The sequence below is a fragment of the Chrysoperla carnea genome, chromosome 1 (genome assembly GCF_905475395.1).
Source record: "Chrysoperla carnea chromosome 1, inChrCarn1.1, whole genome shotgun sequence".
NCBI lineage: Eukaryota > Metazoa > Arthropoda > Insecta > Neuroptera > Chrysopidae > Chrysoperla > Chrysoperla carnea.
In genome coordinates, this window is record NC_058337.1 from 119,855,756 (window position 1) to 119,872,341 (window position 16,586).

General features: G+C 30.4%; 2 protein-coding genes across 2 annotated transcripts in view; both read left to right on the forward strand.

The window, feature by feature from the left end:
* LOC123305204 (zinc transporter ZIP13 homolog) overlaps window positions 1–8,600 on the forward strand; it is a 28,350-nt gene extending 19,750 nt beyond the window's left edge. Inside the window, exons 2-5 of the mRNA XM_044886849.1 lie at window positions 1,769–1,876; window positions 6,309–6,595; window positions 7,165–7,435; window positions 7,649–8,600. Coding sequence (XP_044742784.1) covers window positions 1,769–1,876; window positions 6,309–6,595; window positions 7,165–7,435; window positions 7,649–7,821 — 839 coding nt within the window. The 3' untranslated portion in view covers window positions 7,822–8,600. The remainder of the gene's footprint in view (window positions 1–1,768; window positions 1,877–6,308; window positions 6,596–7,164; window positions 7,436–7,648) is intronic.
* Window positions 8,601–12,501: 3,901 nt separating this feature from the next.
* Window positions 12,502–16,445, forward strand: LOC123293969 (kinesin-like protein KIF3A). Its single transcript, XM_044874991.1, has 4 exons — window positions 12,502–15,056; window positions 15,852–15,984; window positions 16,060–16,318; window positions 16,385–16,445. The coding sequence occupies exon 1, from the start codon at window positions 12,502–12,504 to the stop codon at window positions 14,560–14,562; it is 2,061 nt and encodes a 686-aa protein (XP_044730926.1). The 3' UTR covers window positions 14,563–15,056; window positions 15,852–15,984; window positions 16,060–16,318; window positions 16,385–16,445.
* Window positions 16,446–16,586: the final 141 nt, after the last annotated feature.

Below are 16,586 nucleotides of genomic sequence, written 5' to 3' on the forward strand. Positions count from 1 at the left end.
TCATTTAAATGAATATACACACAAACACAGCACAGTATTTTTAAATCATTTGTGAGAGAAGAACGTACGAGGAATTTGACATGTTAAAATTTGTTAGATGCAATTATGCGTATAAGTTTATATATCTGAAATGTAATTAGTGTTCATTAAAATGGATTCATTTGTCTTAAGGTTGTCTCGCTGTGGGCATTGTGTCAGATCAATCTAAATGTTTTTGTTTTTATTAAGGTTGTTGAGCGCTACAGAAAATAAAACATCACTAACTTTTGAAAAATAGCTCTTAATTAAACGTTAATTAATGTTAAGAAGTCGCAAATAAATTTTTAAAAAGATATTATCTGAAAATTATATAAATTCTTCAAGAAGTTACGCTAAATTAACATTGGACTTAACACTCCCTTTTGTTTAAATTTATGGGTTTTAATTTTTTGGTAAAGAACCCTAATTTTTTGCAATAATTGTCTCACGGGAACAAATTATCGGGATAAAAATTATGCTAAATGTTAATCCAGATTACAAACTATCTGTGTTCCAATTTTTATCGAAATCCGTTCAGTAGGTTTTGCGTGAAACAGTAACAAATATTCGTCCATTCTCAGAAACTTTGGTAATTATAATATTAATAGAATTTACACGCTAAAAAAAAAAATTTGAAGTAAGCATGTCTCTTGTTTCAAAAAACTAGTTTTCAGAACTTTCAATCCTATTTGAATGATTGGATGTTTACTTAACGAAAATTAAATAGAAAGGAAATCAATTGTTAGGAAATTTTCTTAAAATTATTCATGGCAAGTTGGAATTATGATTATTTTGTCAAACACAATGATAATGACTTGACTGTCAGTGGATGCCCTAGCCTCAACTTCAGACATAATCGAAGAGATGTCACAAATTCAAATAATATCCCAAATTAAGTGAATTGACTTCAACCTTTCGCTTTTCACTTTGAGTAGAAACTTCTCAGGAGCATATCCTATTTGGCTACTATCTGCAATCTTTTCTCTCTGAGTGTGCTCAAAAAAGGAAACGTTTTCGAAATTTTCCACTAACAACGAATGCTTACGAAAACGAAAATTTCATACACTTAATAGAATTAGAATTACCGACTGTAAAAGTACATTTTAAGATGCTCCTTTTCCTCTTCTTATTATTTAAAAAAAAACTCATTTCTTCTCAGACTATCTAATAGTTGTTGAAAAATCGATAAATTATGCCCAAAAAATATTAGTTTGAGCACTATTGTGGTTTTAGAAGCAAGTAGATAGAGAATGGGAAGAAACTTGAGTTTTATAAGAAACGTTAAAATTAGTACTCTACTAAATTTCAAAATGTATACGTTTCAGGGTAAACGTTGTGCGTTAGTAAAAACAGGTTTTCTTTACGAATTCGAATAGAAATTCATGTTGCGTAAGGTAATTTTTCAATATTTTAAATATTAGAAGTAGAACTTTGGGGAAGATTTCAAAGTCTGTATATAATCCGCTTTTAAATTTTGTTCAGTCAAAAGTGAGGCAGAAACATTGATTTTGGATCATAATTCAATTTGAAGACTTGCAGAATTAAGATCCTTGGGAAAATATAAAGCAGAGTAAAATCGCTAATTGCCGAACATTAAAGTTTCACCCAATGCGATCTTACTATGCTAGTTAAAGGTTAAATCTTTTTCAAAATAATTCCTCTAAAATGTTTCTGTCTTACTTTGATGTCATCCGCTTCCTAAAAAAATTATAACTTTCAAATTTAAAAATCTTTTTTTGTTTATTTTCAGCTGGAGGTCATCAACTAAAAGTCCTTTTGAGTTTTGCCGTAGGTGGTTTACTTGGTGATGTTTTCTTACATTTATTACCAGAAGCATGGGCCAACGATGCTAAATTTAGTAAGTATATAAATTATATGTAACCAATAAGTGATTTGTATCTATTTAAATAGATGTACAAAGTGTCCCACTTAAGTATTGCCACTTTTTTCTGATTCAATCAAGCAAATAAAATTGGATCGAGTTATGTTGCTATGAACTTCTTATTTATACTTATCTAAGAATTCAAAAGTTTTTCCAACTTTTATAGAAATTGATCCATTAGCCATGGCTACAAAAGGTAATTGGTGGTACTTTATCAAGAAAATTTTTTTAATACCTTTAGTAACTTTATATCCCCATTACATTACCTTTCATACGAAACACGAAACAAAAAAATCCAAATCGGTTCATCCGTTTAGGCGGTACGATGAGACAGACAGATACACATTAGCGGTCAAACTTATACCATCCTATTTTTTTTTGGTTTGGGGGTAAAAATAAAACAGATGATTTTTCGAAGCCAAATAATCAAAAAATAGATGCCTTTTAAATAGTTACCAAACATTACACTACAATTTTTGATTTGGGACATCCTGTAAAAATAAATGGAAACACATAATTCAATCTGAGAAATAATTTCAATATAAAATTTATCCAAATTAAATTAAATTGAATTTGAATAGAATTGTTTGCTGCTTTGTATTTAAATTATTTTATATGTTTTATATGTTTATTGTATTATTGATCATGAAATAAAATGGTGAAGATAATTGCAGATTTATCACACCATATGACTATGAGTGAACATCTGATAAACGTAGTAGGTTTTAACATTTCCAATGCCTGATACTGATTGTTATCGTAGCTTTGCCACATGAAACTTAAAAACTTCCTTCTTCCTTGACTATATACTTAATATTAGAGCAGGCGATAGATAGAATTGAGTGTGCAAAATTCGAGGATCCCATTTTGTCAATTGATTCTTGTTCAGATAAGCTTATAGATTGATATTCCAGATGTTGCCAGAACATTAACAGTGTAATGTTTGGAAAAACTCCAGAAAGGTTATTTTAAAAGCTGAAAATTAATGTAAATAAATTTTGAGCTTTTCAAAATCTTAAAATCATCTTTGAACATCTTTTTAAAGCTCTGAAGAGTAATTTGAATAAATAGTACATCCATCCGCAAGTCATGCATTAGCCTTCCTAAAAGCATGAATTGTTAAAATATAAATCGGCTTTAAAAAATTCCATTATAACAGGATGGTTAAAATGACCATACATCCCGTTTTTAACGAGACTATCCTTTTTTGGATTCTCCATCGTGGCACCCAATACAAAAGCTTCAGGACACAGAATTGTCCTGTTTTCAGTTAAGAGTAGACATTAGACGATTTATAATTGAATGTAATGTTCTCTTTGATAACGACTGTCGTTTTTCCAAAAATTTTAATTGGAAAGATCAATAAGTAATCAGAGGTTAAGGAAAAAGCCCGAGGAGGGAGCCCGAAGACGGGAACTGAACAAATTCCTAAATCCAAACTTAGTTCTCAACAAATAAAATTAGTTTTGAGAAAACAAGTTAAGGCTTGAGGTAATTTCTCGAACTGAGATGATAACCCCTTATTCTTCAATATCTAATCTATATCTGTACTGTTATTAAACTGCTGCCTGTTTGTATGTCTGCTCGGTCATCACGGAAAAACTACTACACCGATTTTAATGAAACTTTATTTGTTTACTAGAATGATAGGAGCTTATGGGTGGATGATAGATTACTTATGAAGAGTCGCTTTACGTCGCAACTTATTAAGAAATGCTACTGATGCATATAAAGCTCGTGTTTAAGGTAGAATTTGTAGAGATTTGTGAGGGCAACGGAGGTTTGGAATTTTAAGTGGTGGTATTTCTTTTTAAAGTTGGCATTGTCCGTCTAATAACGGTTAGTTTGATAGTAAAAATGTTGAAATGTCCCTGTGAGAAATTCTGCAGATGATTTCATACGATTTTTTGAAAAATACTAATTTAAATCACATTATGCTACCCAATGCAAAATTGAAAACACGAAAAATATGTGTAAAAATAGTAACTTCCTGTAAAATAAAAATCATTCAAAAAAGCAAAAATGTAATTAGGAAATGCAATAAATATAATTTTTTTTCTCAATAACCACAATGTGTGTCGGAAAGAGCTAAGCAAAGTATTACAAAAGCAAAAACAAACCTTTATAAAACCTATTTTATTCAACCTATTGCATTTTGATTAAACAATTTTATATTATTTTCCATATGGCTGATCATTGTTACACGCATTTGCAAAACATGTTGCTACCATGCGATAAGAATTTGCTGACATAAATAATTTTTATTCGTGGTTATAAAACCGTATTTTTTTTCCATAAAATAATTTAATAGAGTAGCGTGAAAATTTTAAATTTATTTAAAAAGAATTTTCTAGAAGGTGTTCTATATTAAAATTGTAATAAATAATACATATTTTTATAAAATATAAAACCATAATCGCATTACAATATATCTGTCTGTGCAGTAGTACATCATTAGTTAATGACATCATTTCTTTAGAAGTTTGTAAAAACATTTAATACAGGACTGCATTTAGTTCTTAATTTTACACATTACCGAAACCTTAACAGTATATAATGAAAGAATATAATAATTTTTTGTTAATTCACGCAACATACCCCTCCCCCCTCAAATATAATGTTTTTCTAGACACCCTATAAATAATTCGCACTTCGCCACAATAAACAATCGCCCTCTACAAGCAGGATAAAAGGACCTCTTCGAGCTTCAGTGTTTATAACGCCCCTGACTAGATTTACTTAAATTAAGCTGAAGAGTTTCATCGGGCACTCCAATTCTGATTCGAAAGTCTTAGGTCCATTGCACTAGCTTGAGTCGAAAATACATTAACCTCCTTTAAACCTTCCTTTTGAAAAATTTCTAGTGTTTAGCTCATTTTTTCTTGATATCTGATTTCGCCGCCTCTTTCAGTTTGCTCAAAAAAACTATGCCAAAAACATCGCGTCAGTTCTCCGCATCAGATAATCTAAAGTCCTCTTTTATCGCGAAATATTCCCTACAAAAGTTGTCGTTTGTAATCCCAATAGTATAATAATAATACAAAAGAGGGATACCGTAAATGAGTTCCTAGTACCTAAAGCTAAGAGTTCTGTGTCCTTGAAAACAATCTATGTATTATAAACAGATGAAGCTATTAGGTCGGAGCCAGACGCCGCGCTTAAAGCCCAAAACTTCTCCAACAGAATTGCTCCCACGATTGATAGATGATGTTCGAGACACTTCTCGGCAACCCATCATTTACAGTGATTTTATTATTTTCTGTTGTATATTAAAGAACAGTTTATTCACTATTAGCATTCATAAGTCTGGATAACTGGAATAATTTTTTCGTGGTTACAAGAAGATAAGAAGTTTCTACCCATTGTTGTTGAGTCAGCTCTGTTACAAAAGTCCGATCCTGCTTAGAATACTAGTTTAAAATTTGATGTTAGAACTTCCTTTGTGTGATAATACATAACACTTCATACTACGAGTTATATGACAACTGAATATTTACAAAACTAATTTTAATGTAATCATTATTTTAAAAAGATTTAATTAATTCATAATTGTCACATTAAGAAGAGGCGTCTGTGTATTTATCTGTCTACTAAACACACGCAAGTACTTACTTAAATGCGTGAAGTTCTTAAATTCATAAAACATACAGAAAAATTTCTTAATATGTTAGAAACGCTTGCGGCTATTGTCTACATCAATCAATGTACTACTGACTATTTCGTGACTTTACTTGACCTCGGAACCGCCTTGGCCAGATGCGTTTATACTTGTCTAAAATTTAATAATAAGATAAGCTTGCTTTCTTAGCAAAAACAGAATTTATTGCAATCTGAAAATATCAGGGAATTTCAAAAATTATCCGGAAATTTAATTACGATATTATGAAAACATAAAAAAATAAACTTTTTATGCTTAATAATACGAGTAAAAAATTCTTTGATACTCAATTTTGAATTTGTCATTAATATTTGGCCACCCAGAAAAACAATTAACAATTAAGCCAATTTTGAATATCATCATTCCTGTTGAATAGCAGAGGCGGCGAAACATGGCATGTTCGTGTGATCAATTTCTCTAGAGCTTTGAAAGAATTAGAGGAGCTTGTTTTGGCTCCGCCTAAGCCTACTGAAAACCGGCGGCACTAAACCTTTCACATAATAATAGTAATTGCAATTATAGAGGAGAAATTACAATTTGGTAATACCTTTTTTATTTCAAACTTTTGTTTTTTCAAATCCTCATATAAAACGGTTTGTCAAAAAAAGTTTCGTGAATTCCTACCGGATATTTTCTAACGATTTTTGTCATTTTATGTTATTAATATTCTTGATGCCCAAATTCTTTTTTCCAATAAAATTATCTATAATTGTTTGTCTAAATACTAAAAATTTGCTTTATTTGTTTCAGATTCAAAACATGGCGGCTTATCAAGTGGAATAATTTTATTATGTGGAATGCTTTTATTCATTGTTATCGAAAAATTATTTTCTGGTATAAACAATCAAGACGACAGTACAAATGAACAAATTGTTGAAAAAAAAGAAAATGTGGAAAATTTAAATAATAATATTAAGATCGACAAAGAAAATTTACAAAATGGTTACACAAAATTAAGTAATAATGGTTTTATCACAAAAACTACATATCATGAACCCACCGTTGTCAGTGCAGTCAAACCTCATCAGTTTAAACATGTAAGTTAATCCAACACATCACTAACTAACTGGGTTGAATAAGAACCTAAGTGTCCTGGCGCCCTATTTGCCCCGAATAGAGATTTTTGTGGTGTTATTTACTTTACTGAGGACTCTATATATATAAATCTGAACGCGCATATAAGCTCCATTCCGTAGATTTTCTGTGATGATGATGAGTGGCGTATCCTTTACAGGTTGTTGGAAACCTTGTCTTCAATCCACTCTATCACTCGCTGCACATCTTAAAAGTCCAATCCATTTCTATTTTCATATGCTATGTACCATCGATAGTACCTTTGCCGTTTGATCCCAATGAAAATTTCTCTCAATCAATCAATTTTTCATCTCTTCAAGTAGGTTTCGTTGTAGATCTCTCCAAACTAAGCAGAGCAAACGTTCAGGAGCTACGGTGCCACAGACAGGCACACATACATAGCGGTAAAACTTGTACAAGGGGGGTGTTACAAACATAACGAAATCTAAATCGTCTAGTTCAACCGAAAAATTTGTCACTTAAATTTTACGTTATTTTGCAAAATTTTTTTAAAAAACTTCTTATTTTATAGGTATCTGGCTATTTAAATTTAATGGCAAATTCAATCGATAACTTTACACATGGTTTAGCTGTTGGCGGATCATTTTTAATTTCGTTACGTTTGGGTATGTTTACAACAGTTGCAATTCTAGTCCATGAAATCCCACACGAAATTGGTGATTTCGCCATCTTATTAAAGTCTGGTTTTTCACGATGGGAAGCCGCCAAAGCACAATTATGCACGGCTAGTGGTGGAATGATTGGTGCGTTAGTTGCTGTTGCTTCAAGTGGAGGAGTTGTCGGTAAGTTCACGATTAACAATATTATTGTAGTCAGGCCTAAGATATAGCTCCGATATTTTAATCAATCTTTTATTTACCAAATTTAATATTAAACATACATAATCATGTATTCGATTTTAAGGAACTTAAAAGTTTCAATAAAATCCCTAAAATGAATACAAATTAAGTTACTTAAAATAATTAATTACCTTTTTTTTTAAATATTTTTTACAGAAGGTCAAACATCTTGGATATTACCATTTACAGCCGGTGGATTTTTACATATAGCATTAGTAACAGTTTTACCAGATTTAATAAAAGAAGAAAATTCAAAAGAATCCATTAAACAATTTTTAGCTTTAATATTTGGAATTATAGTTATGGCCGCAATGACAATGATTGAGTAGAAATATGAACTCTTACTTTTTTTTAATGTACAAATGTTTATTATTAATTTAAACAAATTAAAACAATATTCTGAGGAAAAAGAAAAAAGAAATAAAAATTGCTTGGATTATTTCACTTAAATATCATGGTCTTTTGAGTGTAATATACTTTCGAAGTTCTTGAGGAATCAATTCCAATTTGAAATACAGCAGATAGAATTATTGACCAGGCTGTATATAATATTTAAGAGTTTAGACTGAGTATGCATATTTCGTTTTAAATTCGAGATAATCAAAAAGATTACAAACTAATATTAAATCTCTTTCAAACCTTGACCAAGCACCAAAGAGAGGGTATTTCAATCCAAATGTACCTGTGGGGAGTAGTCGTAGATTTTTGACGAGTCGCCATCTTCATGTTGAGAATTAAAACTTTTCAGATCACTCTCTTATTATGTGGCGAGAATACTTTGAATTTCGAAAAGAAGTCACACGCGAAATCGACTGGATCGATAAATTATTTAAGAGAATTATTTTTTCATCAACGTAGCTTACAATTGTCTGCTCAGCTTGTTTTATTTAACACGATCTCGAAAAAGATTCTGACCCAAAAATTTTTTATAGGCTATAAAAGACCATGATTTTTAAAATAATAAATTATTTTTCTAGTAGACAAATAAAAAAAAATGTATATATTAATTTTTATTAAAGACAGTATTTTTACACTCAACCGTGCAGAGAAATTAAGAGGAAAAGGTACCAAAACTATCAGAAAATTTTAGACTGTTTTATATCAAATTTTTTGAGTATATTATTGAAAAAATTTATCAAAGTAAAAAATTGGTGCCTTATAAAAAAGTTGGAATTATTATTAATTTTTTTTTTATATTAAATTAGTATTAATTTTTTATTATGAAAATAATTCAACCATTTTTATAAATTAATTTCAAAAAAAAAGCTCTATTGTTAACTTGGTGTTATCTCAAATTTAGATATTTTTTACGAAGATGGTCCTTAGGAATGTAAAATTTCTTGAGTCAATAAAACGACGAATTCGTTAACCTACACTCGGAAAATTTCAAATCAACTTAATTTTCAATTTATTACTTTATGATTTTTCTGCAGCTTCTTGTCAGTAATATCTCGTATTTAATTACAAAATATTCAAACGGTTGAGTTTGGCGTATTGGGCGAAGACGATTTCAAGGTTTACTGATTAAATTAATAACATGAAATTGTTGGTTTTTTTCAAAAATTTTCGGAAACTTAAGACTCTGCATGTGAAAACTCTGACATTTTAAGTTCAAAAAAAGTGCACTCTGCAGCTTAGATAATAAGAGCGTCGCTCAAACTTTCAAATGTAATCGTAATAAGGTTCATTTTTCTTGAAAACTATTCTAAATTTGAGGATGTCATTTTTTGTACAAAATGGCCGTCATACACCTAAACTCAATTCCAAAACATTTTTATAATAATAAAGAGCCATTTATAATTTTGTTATTGTTTGTTTTTCTCTTTTTTTAAATAATATTATGTGATATATTTGAAATTAAGAAATATTGCATGCTCCATGTATACAAAAAAAAAAAAAAATCAATTTTAAGTTCCTTGAATTATTTTTTATCTAGAATTATTAGTTGCAAAAAAATGAACACCATATATTTTGTTACTGTTTTGTATTATAAATTTTAAACAATATCAGATTTGTTCACTTATACTAAAGCCGGCAGCACACTGTCAAATATTTAGTCAGAGAATTATCAAATTGAAGGCTGTATCGTTCATTTTTTTATGTACAAGAGTGAATACTTCTCCAAAATTAAAACAAACGTCTAACGGTAAGCGCTTGTGGATTCTCCGATAAGGCAGGTATACCCACATATAAAGTTTCTATCCTGCTCAAAAATTTAAATGCGTGTACAGCCAGCTTAAAAGTGTGTCCTACTTCTAAGAAATATTTTAAGTACCAAAGTTATCTTCAAGTGGTAGACTATATTTTATCTTTACAAAATTTGAAATATTTTTTGAAAGTTCTATTCAAGTAAGATTAGATTTGTTATATAATTTCAAAAATTCTACGGTATATTAAAAAATTAACTATGATTATAAGCCATTTTTTACATTAAATAGAAAAACAATGTTTCAATCGATTTTCAAATGTTATGCATACATTAAATTATTATTATTATTATTATTTTTTTTTTTTTTGTGAACATCTGATATTGTTATCGAAAAGTAATTATATGGTTATGAGTGCTATTTAAATCGAAAAAAAATATATAAAATATTTATTCAGTGTTACAACGAGATAGGAAATATTGACTACAATGTTTGAGATATTTTTATATGTTTCTAAAACGACAAAATAATATCACGGTTTGATATAAAAGAAATATCTTGAAAATAATGTGAAATTAAATACGTACCGTCCTGGATTAACGATATCTGTTAGAATGAAATGTTATTAAAAGGTCGTAGATATCTTTTTACACGGGAAATCCGTTGTATGGTAGAATCTTTTGGAATGGACTAAAGAGATGGATATCTCAAAAGTATATATGTATAAGGAAAAAGGAGTATTTATATTTTGACATCATTTAGAATTCTTGACCTTTATTATATTACTTAAGTGCTTTCTTAATAACAATAATAAAACATAAGAGTGGTACCGCAAATGAGTCCCTAGCACCAAGACCAAGGAGTCCTCTGTGCCCTTCTTGAGAACAGTCACCCGAGGCGAGACGTCTCCGGATAAGAGATGCTATTTTAAGCAGATAAAGGTATAAGAATGCCCAGCCTCTCCACCAAGTGCTTTCTTATCTCAAATGGTTTTAATAGTCTGCTCTTCATGCCTAAGTGAGTCGTTTTTAATATTTTCAAAATTGTGAATAAAAATTTCCAGCAGATCATCATGTATCAAAATTTCTATTTTTAAAGAGGTCGAGGGATCCACTTTTGTTCTCTTCGCCAAGGCTTTCCCTTTTTCTAAATACGATTTCTTTTTCAAGCATACCGTAATATTAAAGGAATCAATTAAAAATTAGGGGACTACTTGGTTTTTCCTAGCAACAACAAAAAACCTTGATTTCCCACTTATAGCGTGGCAAATAGACATTCATTCGTTAGAAAGACCATCGAAGTAATTGTTAAATTATTTAATTATTTATTTCACTGAAAATTTAAATAATTTTTTATCTAATAAAAAAAAAGCCATATTATTTTCATTTTAATTTTCTCGTTATTTCTTACATATTTAATGATATTACAAAACAATTTTCCAGAGTAGTACTTAATTAATAAGTGCTCTTATGATTTAAAATATTCTTACTTATTTTTATAATTTTTAACATAATAATTAATTTATACTTCATTCACAGAGGGATTCATCTTATTTTTTGTATATTATTCTATTTGTGGGTCTTATTAAGTGTAGGATCTAATTAGTGTTGAGAGAACAGAATAAATTTTCCATCATGCAAAATTTGAGATTAAAAATAATGAAAAATCACAACGTGTGAAGTATTTTCCTCCATGAATGAGTTTTACATCATAATAACAAAGTAATTACAAAACAGAATCCAAAAAAATTAGAATAAATCCTAAATGATATTAATAAGTAAATAAAATAATATATTAAAATTTAAAAAAAAATTAGATAATAATTATTATTAATATAATTTTCTTGACACTTAAATGCTGTGAAAAAATTTTGAAAAAAAAGAAACCATTGTATGTAAAACAGATGTATAAACTTGTAAATAAAAGTACATTTTTTAATGAAATTATGTTTCTTATCTGAAAAAAATGTTGACTTGAAAGTTAAGTAGTTCGTTTTATTCCAGATCAGATCATAAAGAAAATTTAATGGAAACCATGCGAAACCATGATAAATTTGTGATAACCTCAGTTAGGGAATTCAAATTTATTCTATGTGAATGTAGGAATCCATCCACGAGTACCAAAGAGCAAACTAACAACTTTGTCCACGACATAGGGTTCGTAGATTGCTCTCTTCTCCTAATCCTCATTTTCAGTTTGTGATGAGCTCTGTTCAAACGTTACTGTTGGATCAAGTATCATAGCTTTAAATTCATCGTACTTAAAAGCCTCAATGTCACATCTTCTGATTGACGAGTCCTCCAATACGCAGATGATCTCTTCATCCACACTCTATTCAAGTCTGCGTAGTTCTTTAATAATGGTACTTCGTACAGCGTGATGATGAATATTACGAAGCAATTCATTCCTGGGACAGGAACATAGTATATGTGGTAAGGGTTCTTTCTCCAAACAACCGTTATGGCGTCACATCAACTAGCGCCGCCAGGGATGATTCTGCATACCTGTATTCCTTTCAGCGCTGCACTCCTACAACATTGGCCGACATCTTCAATGCAATAGTCTTAATAGACCATTCACTTAATGACAAGATCTTTTTCTCATAAATACTCTTGTTACAGACCGTAGCTTCTTTGTACATCGACACTCCCAGACCTCTCAGGTTCAACTTTTTCCACAAATAACGAGTAAGCCATGCGTGTAAGTAAATAAATAAAGTTCCTGTTTTAGATAGTTCTGTTTATAAAAATTGGGTAGAGACGTCATATGATAAAATAATTGAAAGTTGTACAAAATTTCTTCAAAAATTATCTAAATGAGATAATTTTTATTTGATTTTTACTAACAAAAAAATTAATATTTATGGAATCCGAACAAATTAATGGACAAGAAGAGAATGTTCGAGTTGTGGTTCGAGTTCGTCCATTAAGTACGAAAGAACAAAATTTTAATTGTATAAACATAGTAAATGTGGATACATTAAATCGATCGTTAACTGTGAAAAAACCAGGCAGTAATTTGGAACCACCGAAAACGTATACTTTTGACTATGCATTCGATGAGACTGCTACACAGATGGAAATATATTCGGAGACAACTAGAAATATTGTAGATAGTGTTATTGATGGTTATAATGGTACGATTTTAGCATATGGACAAACTGGTACAGGTAAAACGTATACAATGACAGGAAATACAACACCAGAAACACGTGGAATTATACCAAATACGTTCGCACAAATATTTGGGCACATTGCAAAAGCTGACCCAATTTTTAAGTTTTTAGTTTGTGTGACATATATTGAAATTTATAATGAAGAGATTCGAGATTTAATTACTAATACAGGAAACTTAGAAGTACGTGAAAATAATAAGGTTGGGGTATTTGTAAACGGTTTAACTGGTTACATATGTAAAAATGCTGATGAAATCGATAATATATTAAAATTGGGTTCCCAAAATCGTATTGTGGCTGCAACAGCCATGAATGAAGAAAGTTCTCGATCGCATGCAATATTAAACATTACCGTAGAGTCCAGTATACGTGAACCAGGTGGAACTACACGATTCTTACAAGGCAAATTAAGTTTAGTCGATTTAGCTGGGTCAGAACGCCAACATAAAACTCATGCGGCGGGGATTCGATTAAAGGAATCCGCTAAAATTAATTTATCATTATCAGTACTTGGAAATGTGATATCTGCGCTAGTTGATGGAAAATCTACCCATGTGCCATATAGAAATTCGAAATTAACACGATTGTTGCAAGATTCGTTAGGGGGTAATTCAAAAACAGTGATGATTGCAACTATTGGACCTGCTGACACGAATTATGAAGAAACTATCAGCACTTTAAGATATGCAAATCGTGCAAAGAATATTCAGAATCATACAAAACCGAATGAAGAACCTCATGATACTTTGATTCGAGCTTTCGAAAAACAAATAAACGATTTAAAACGACAATTAGAAGAAGAGTCAATGCGTAATCCAATCGTTGTGGAAGAAATTGAAGTTGAAGAAGATGAAGAAGAAGAGGAGGTTAACGATTTTAAACCACGAAGAACGTTGTACACATTACCAGAAGTATTAGAAAATCAACAATCACACTTGAACGATACTACACGAAGTGAAGACGTGAGTTTTAATGATGTGTCTAATAAACTGAACAAAACATTTACGCTGGAAAAAAACCCACATCATGATGAATTGAATAAGACAATTAGTGAGCAAGCGCAATTAAAAGAGAAATTATCGAAATTAGAGGAGAAAATTTTAGTTGGTGGTGAAAATTTGTTAGACAAGGCGCAAATTCAAGAGCAATTGTTAGAAGAATCGGCAAAAGAGTTAGAACGACGTCGAAAGAATGAAGAAGAAATTTTAGAATCGATCAAAAATATTGAGATGGAACGAATTGATATTGAAGAACGTTATAACAATTTAGCCGAAGCAGTTGATGCTAAAACAAAAGAATTAAATAACGTTGCAGCTTTGTTGGCAACAACAAAATCCGAATACGCTGATTTAAAGCAAGAGCAACAACGTGAAATGGAGGGTACATTAGAAAACATGCGTAGTGTAACCAAAGATTTACAATTAGCTGATATTATTATTAACGAACATATTCCTTTAGAATATTACAAAAAACTGGAATCATTTGCCCAATGGAATGAAGAAATTGGGGAATGGCAATTAAAATGTGTCGCCTACACTGGGAATCATATGCGTAAGCATGAAGAATGTCGTGAATCAAGATTTCAAAACATTGCAACTGAATTGGCGCATGATATTGAATTTCCAGTATACATGCCTTATTTATCGCATAAACCTCACAGTAAATTTCATACTGGTGTTCCGCGTCCAAAAACTGCTGTACTATCCCGTAGCCGTAAAGGAACATCAACTGATTTACATAGTAATTAATGACGACTTCTTTCCCAAGCATGCCGTGTTATTAATGAAATCAATTAAAAATTCAATGATTATATAACAGTCCCCTTTAACGCCAAAATTATCCACTGGAAACGCTGTTGTTGCTTCTATTGTCCCTACTATGATTTCCGCACCCAACGTCGAGTATACAAAATTCAGTGAAGTTCACCCTGTATGATTGAAACTAAGAGTGCTTGCCAATGAATAAAAAGCAAGTAAGCTATGAATGTAAATACAAAATTTTGTAAACATTTTGTTCCAAAATGTACAAACCAAGTAACGAAAATATTCATTTACATTCAATGCCATCGAAACTAAATAATAATTTATCATTATTGTGTGCTACTGAATTTTCAAAGGCTGAATTATTTACAGTTATTCATGGACAATATGTGAATATTATTTCTTTAAAAGAAAATTCTATTCAGGGGCTGTACAAACAATTGTATATTGAAAAACAACAGAAATACGGCATTATAAGAGAAGTAAAATTAAATATTTCACTAGAATAATTTTAATATTTATTTTATTATATCCTTACCCCTATATATTATAACTGAAAATGATTTTGTTTATTTGTTACGCTTTCACGCAAAAACTACTCAATAAATTTTGTAAAATACCTAAATTTTAATGAAACTTTAAAAATATACACATACATCAGAATAACACATGAGCTATAATTTATAAAAATATGAAAATAATTTTTTGAGATTTCACTGCGCCATCTATGAACATCGTTGTAAAACACATTTCTGTAAAGGGTGAACGAGATTCAATTTATGGCCTTCTGGTCAACCAGGATTTTCTGATATACTCAATGCTTTTTTTCATTGAAAAATTAATATACTTTTACCTGTGTAAAACTATCCCTATCCCTATCGCGAGTGTTGCAATTATCCCTATTGGAAAGGGGATAAGTGAAATAAATTTTACTTATCACTGAAATTTAAACAACCTAAAATTTCTAATTAAATGTGGGAATAGGAGGGAGGTTTCCGGAGTGTAAAAAAACATATTTTAACTTTAAAAAAATAGTAGGACTGAGAAGTTTACCCAAAAGGAACCTTCCTTAATATACCTACATTAAAATTTTCAACCTTCTAGCCCAATTTGAAGAAGCTGTGGAAGTGAGCAAAGCTTTAAAACCGGATATTTCAACCTAAAATAGAGGGCAACGAGACTTGAAAGTTAAAAATAATTACCCTCTTAAGCAGGCTCTAAAATTTCTTTTCATTATGCAATAAAAAATCTTGTAAAATTTTTTCATGAAATTTCAGGTGAAATGGTTAAATTTATACGGCCAATCATATTTAATAATTCTATCGAATATAGGAATACAAATTTATAGAAAAGACAATCTTCAAAAGCCAATATTTAGGCACGAGTGTCTTGAACATGGCGATGGGCAAGGTATGTATGAAGTACAAAATTGTCCCCAATGAGAAATTCGCCACATTAATCGCTATGGTTTGTACATTTTATAAGGTTATATGCAAGGTATTTGTTGCGTTGATTTACGTTATATTTGTGTTGGATCATCAATGGGGACTATATGGATATTTAGGACTGACCACCAAAGTGGTCAATTTGAGTTTTTAAAATGCCATTTTGCTCATAACGGATCTATTGTATATTTGGTTAGCAATGGAAATTATTGTATATCATCTGGAATGGATAAACGAATTCTGGTTTGGAAGTTACGGCACGAAATATTTTATAAATTTCGGGATTTAACTATTGATAGGTAAAATTGTTGGGAATTGTGAGCGCGCGGCTATAAAATTTTTAATATCACTAAGCTATATTTTAGTCCAAAAGCCGCCATATGTACATCAATTATATTCTTGTATTACACTATAATCTGTGGTTACAATACGGGAGACATACGTGTGTTTGATCTATACGATACAAAAGTTCACAAACGTTACGTTGCTCATAAATTAGAAATTTCTGCAATGGATTTTTCACATTTAAATGAGTTACTGTTAACTGCATCTAAAGATACTTTTGTT

Bases quoted from the DNA above. Each gene is read 5' to 3' on its own strand.
- LOC123293969 (XM_044874991.1), top strand. From the start codon at position 12,502: ATGGAATCCGAACAAATTAATGGACAAGAAGAGAATGTTCGAGTTGTG.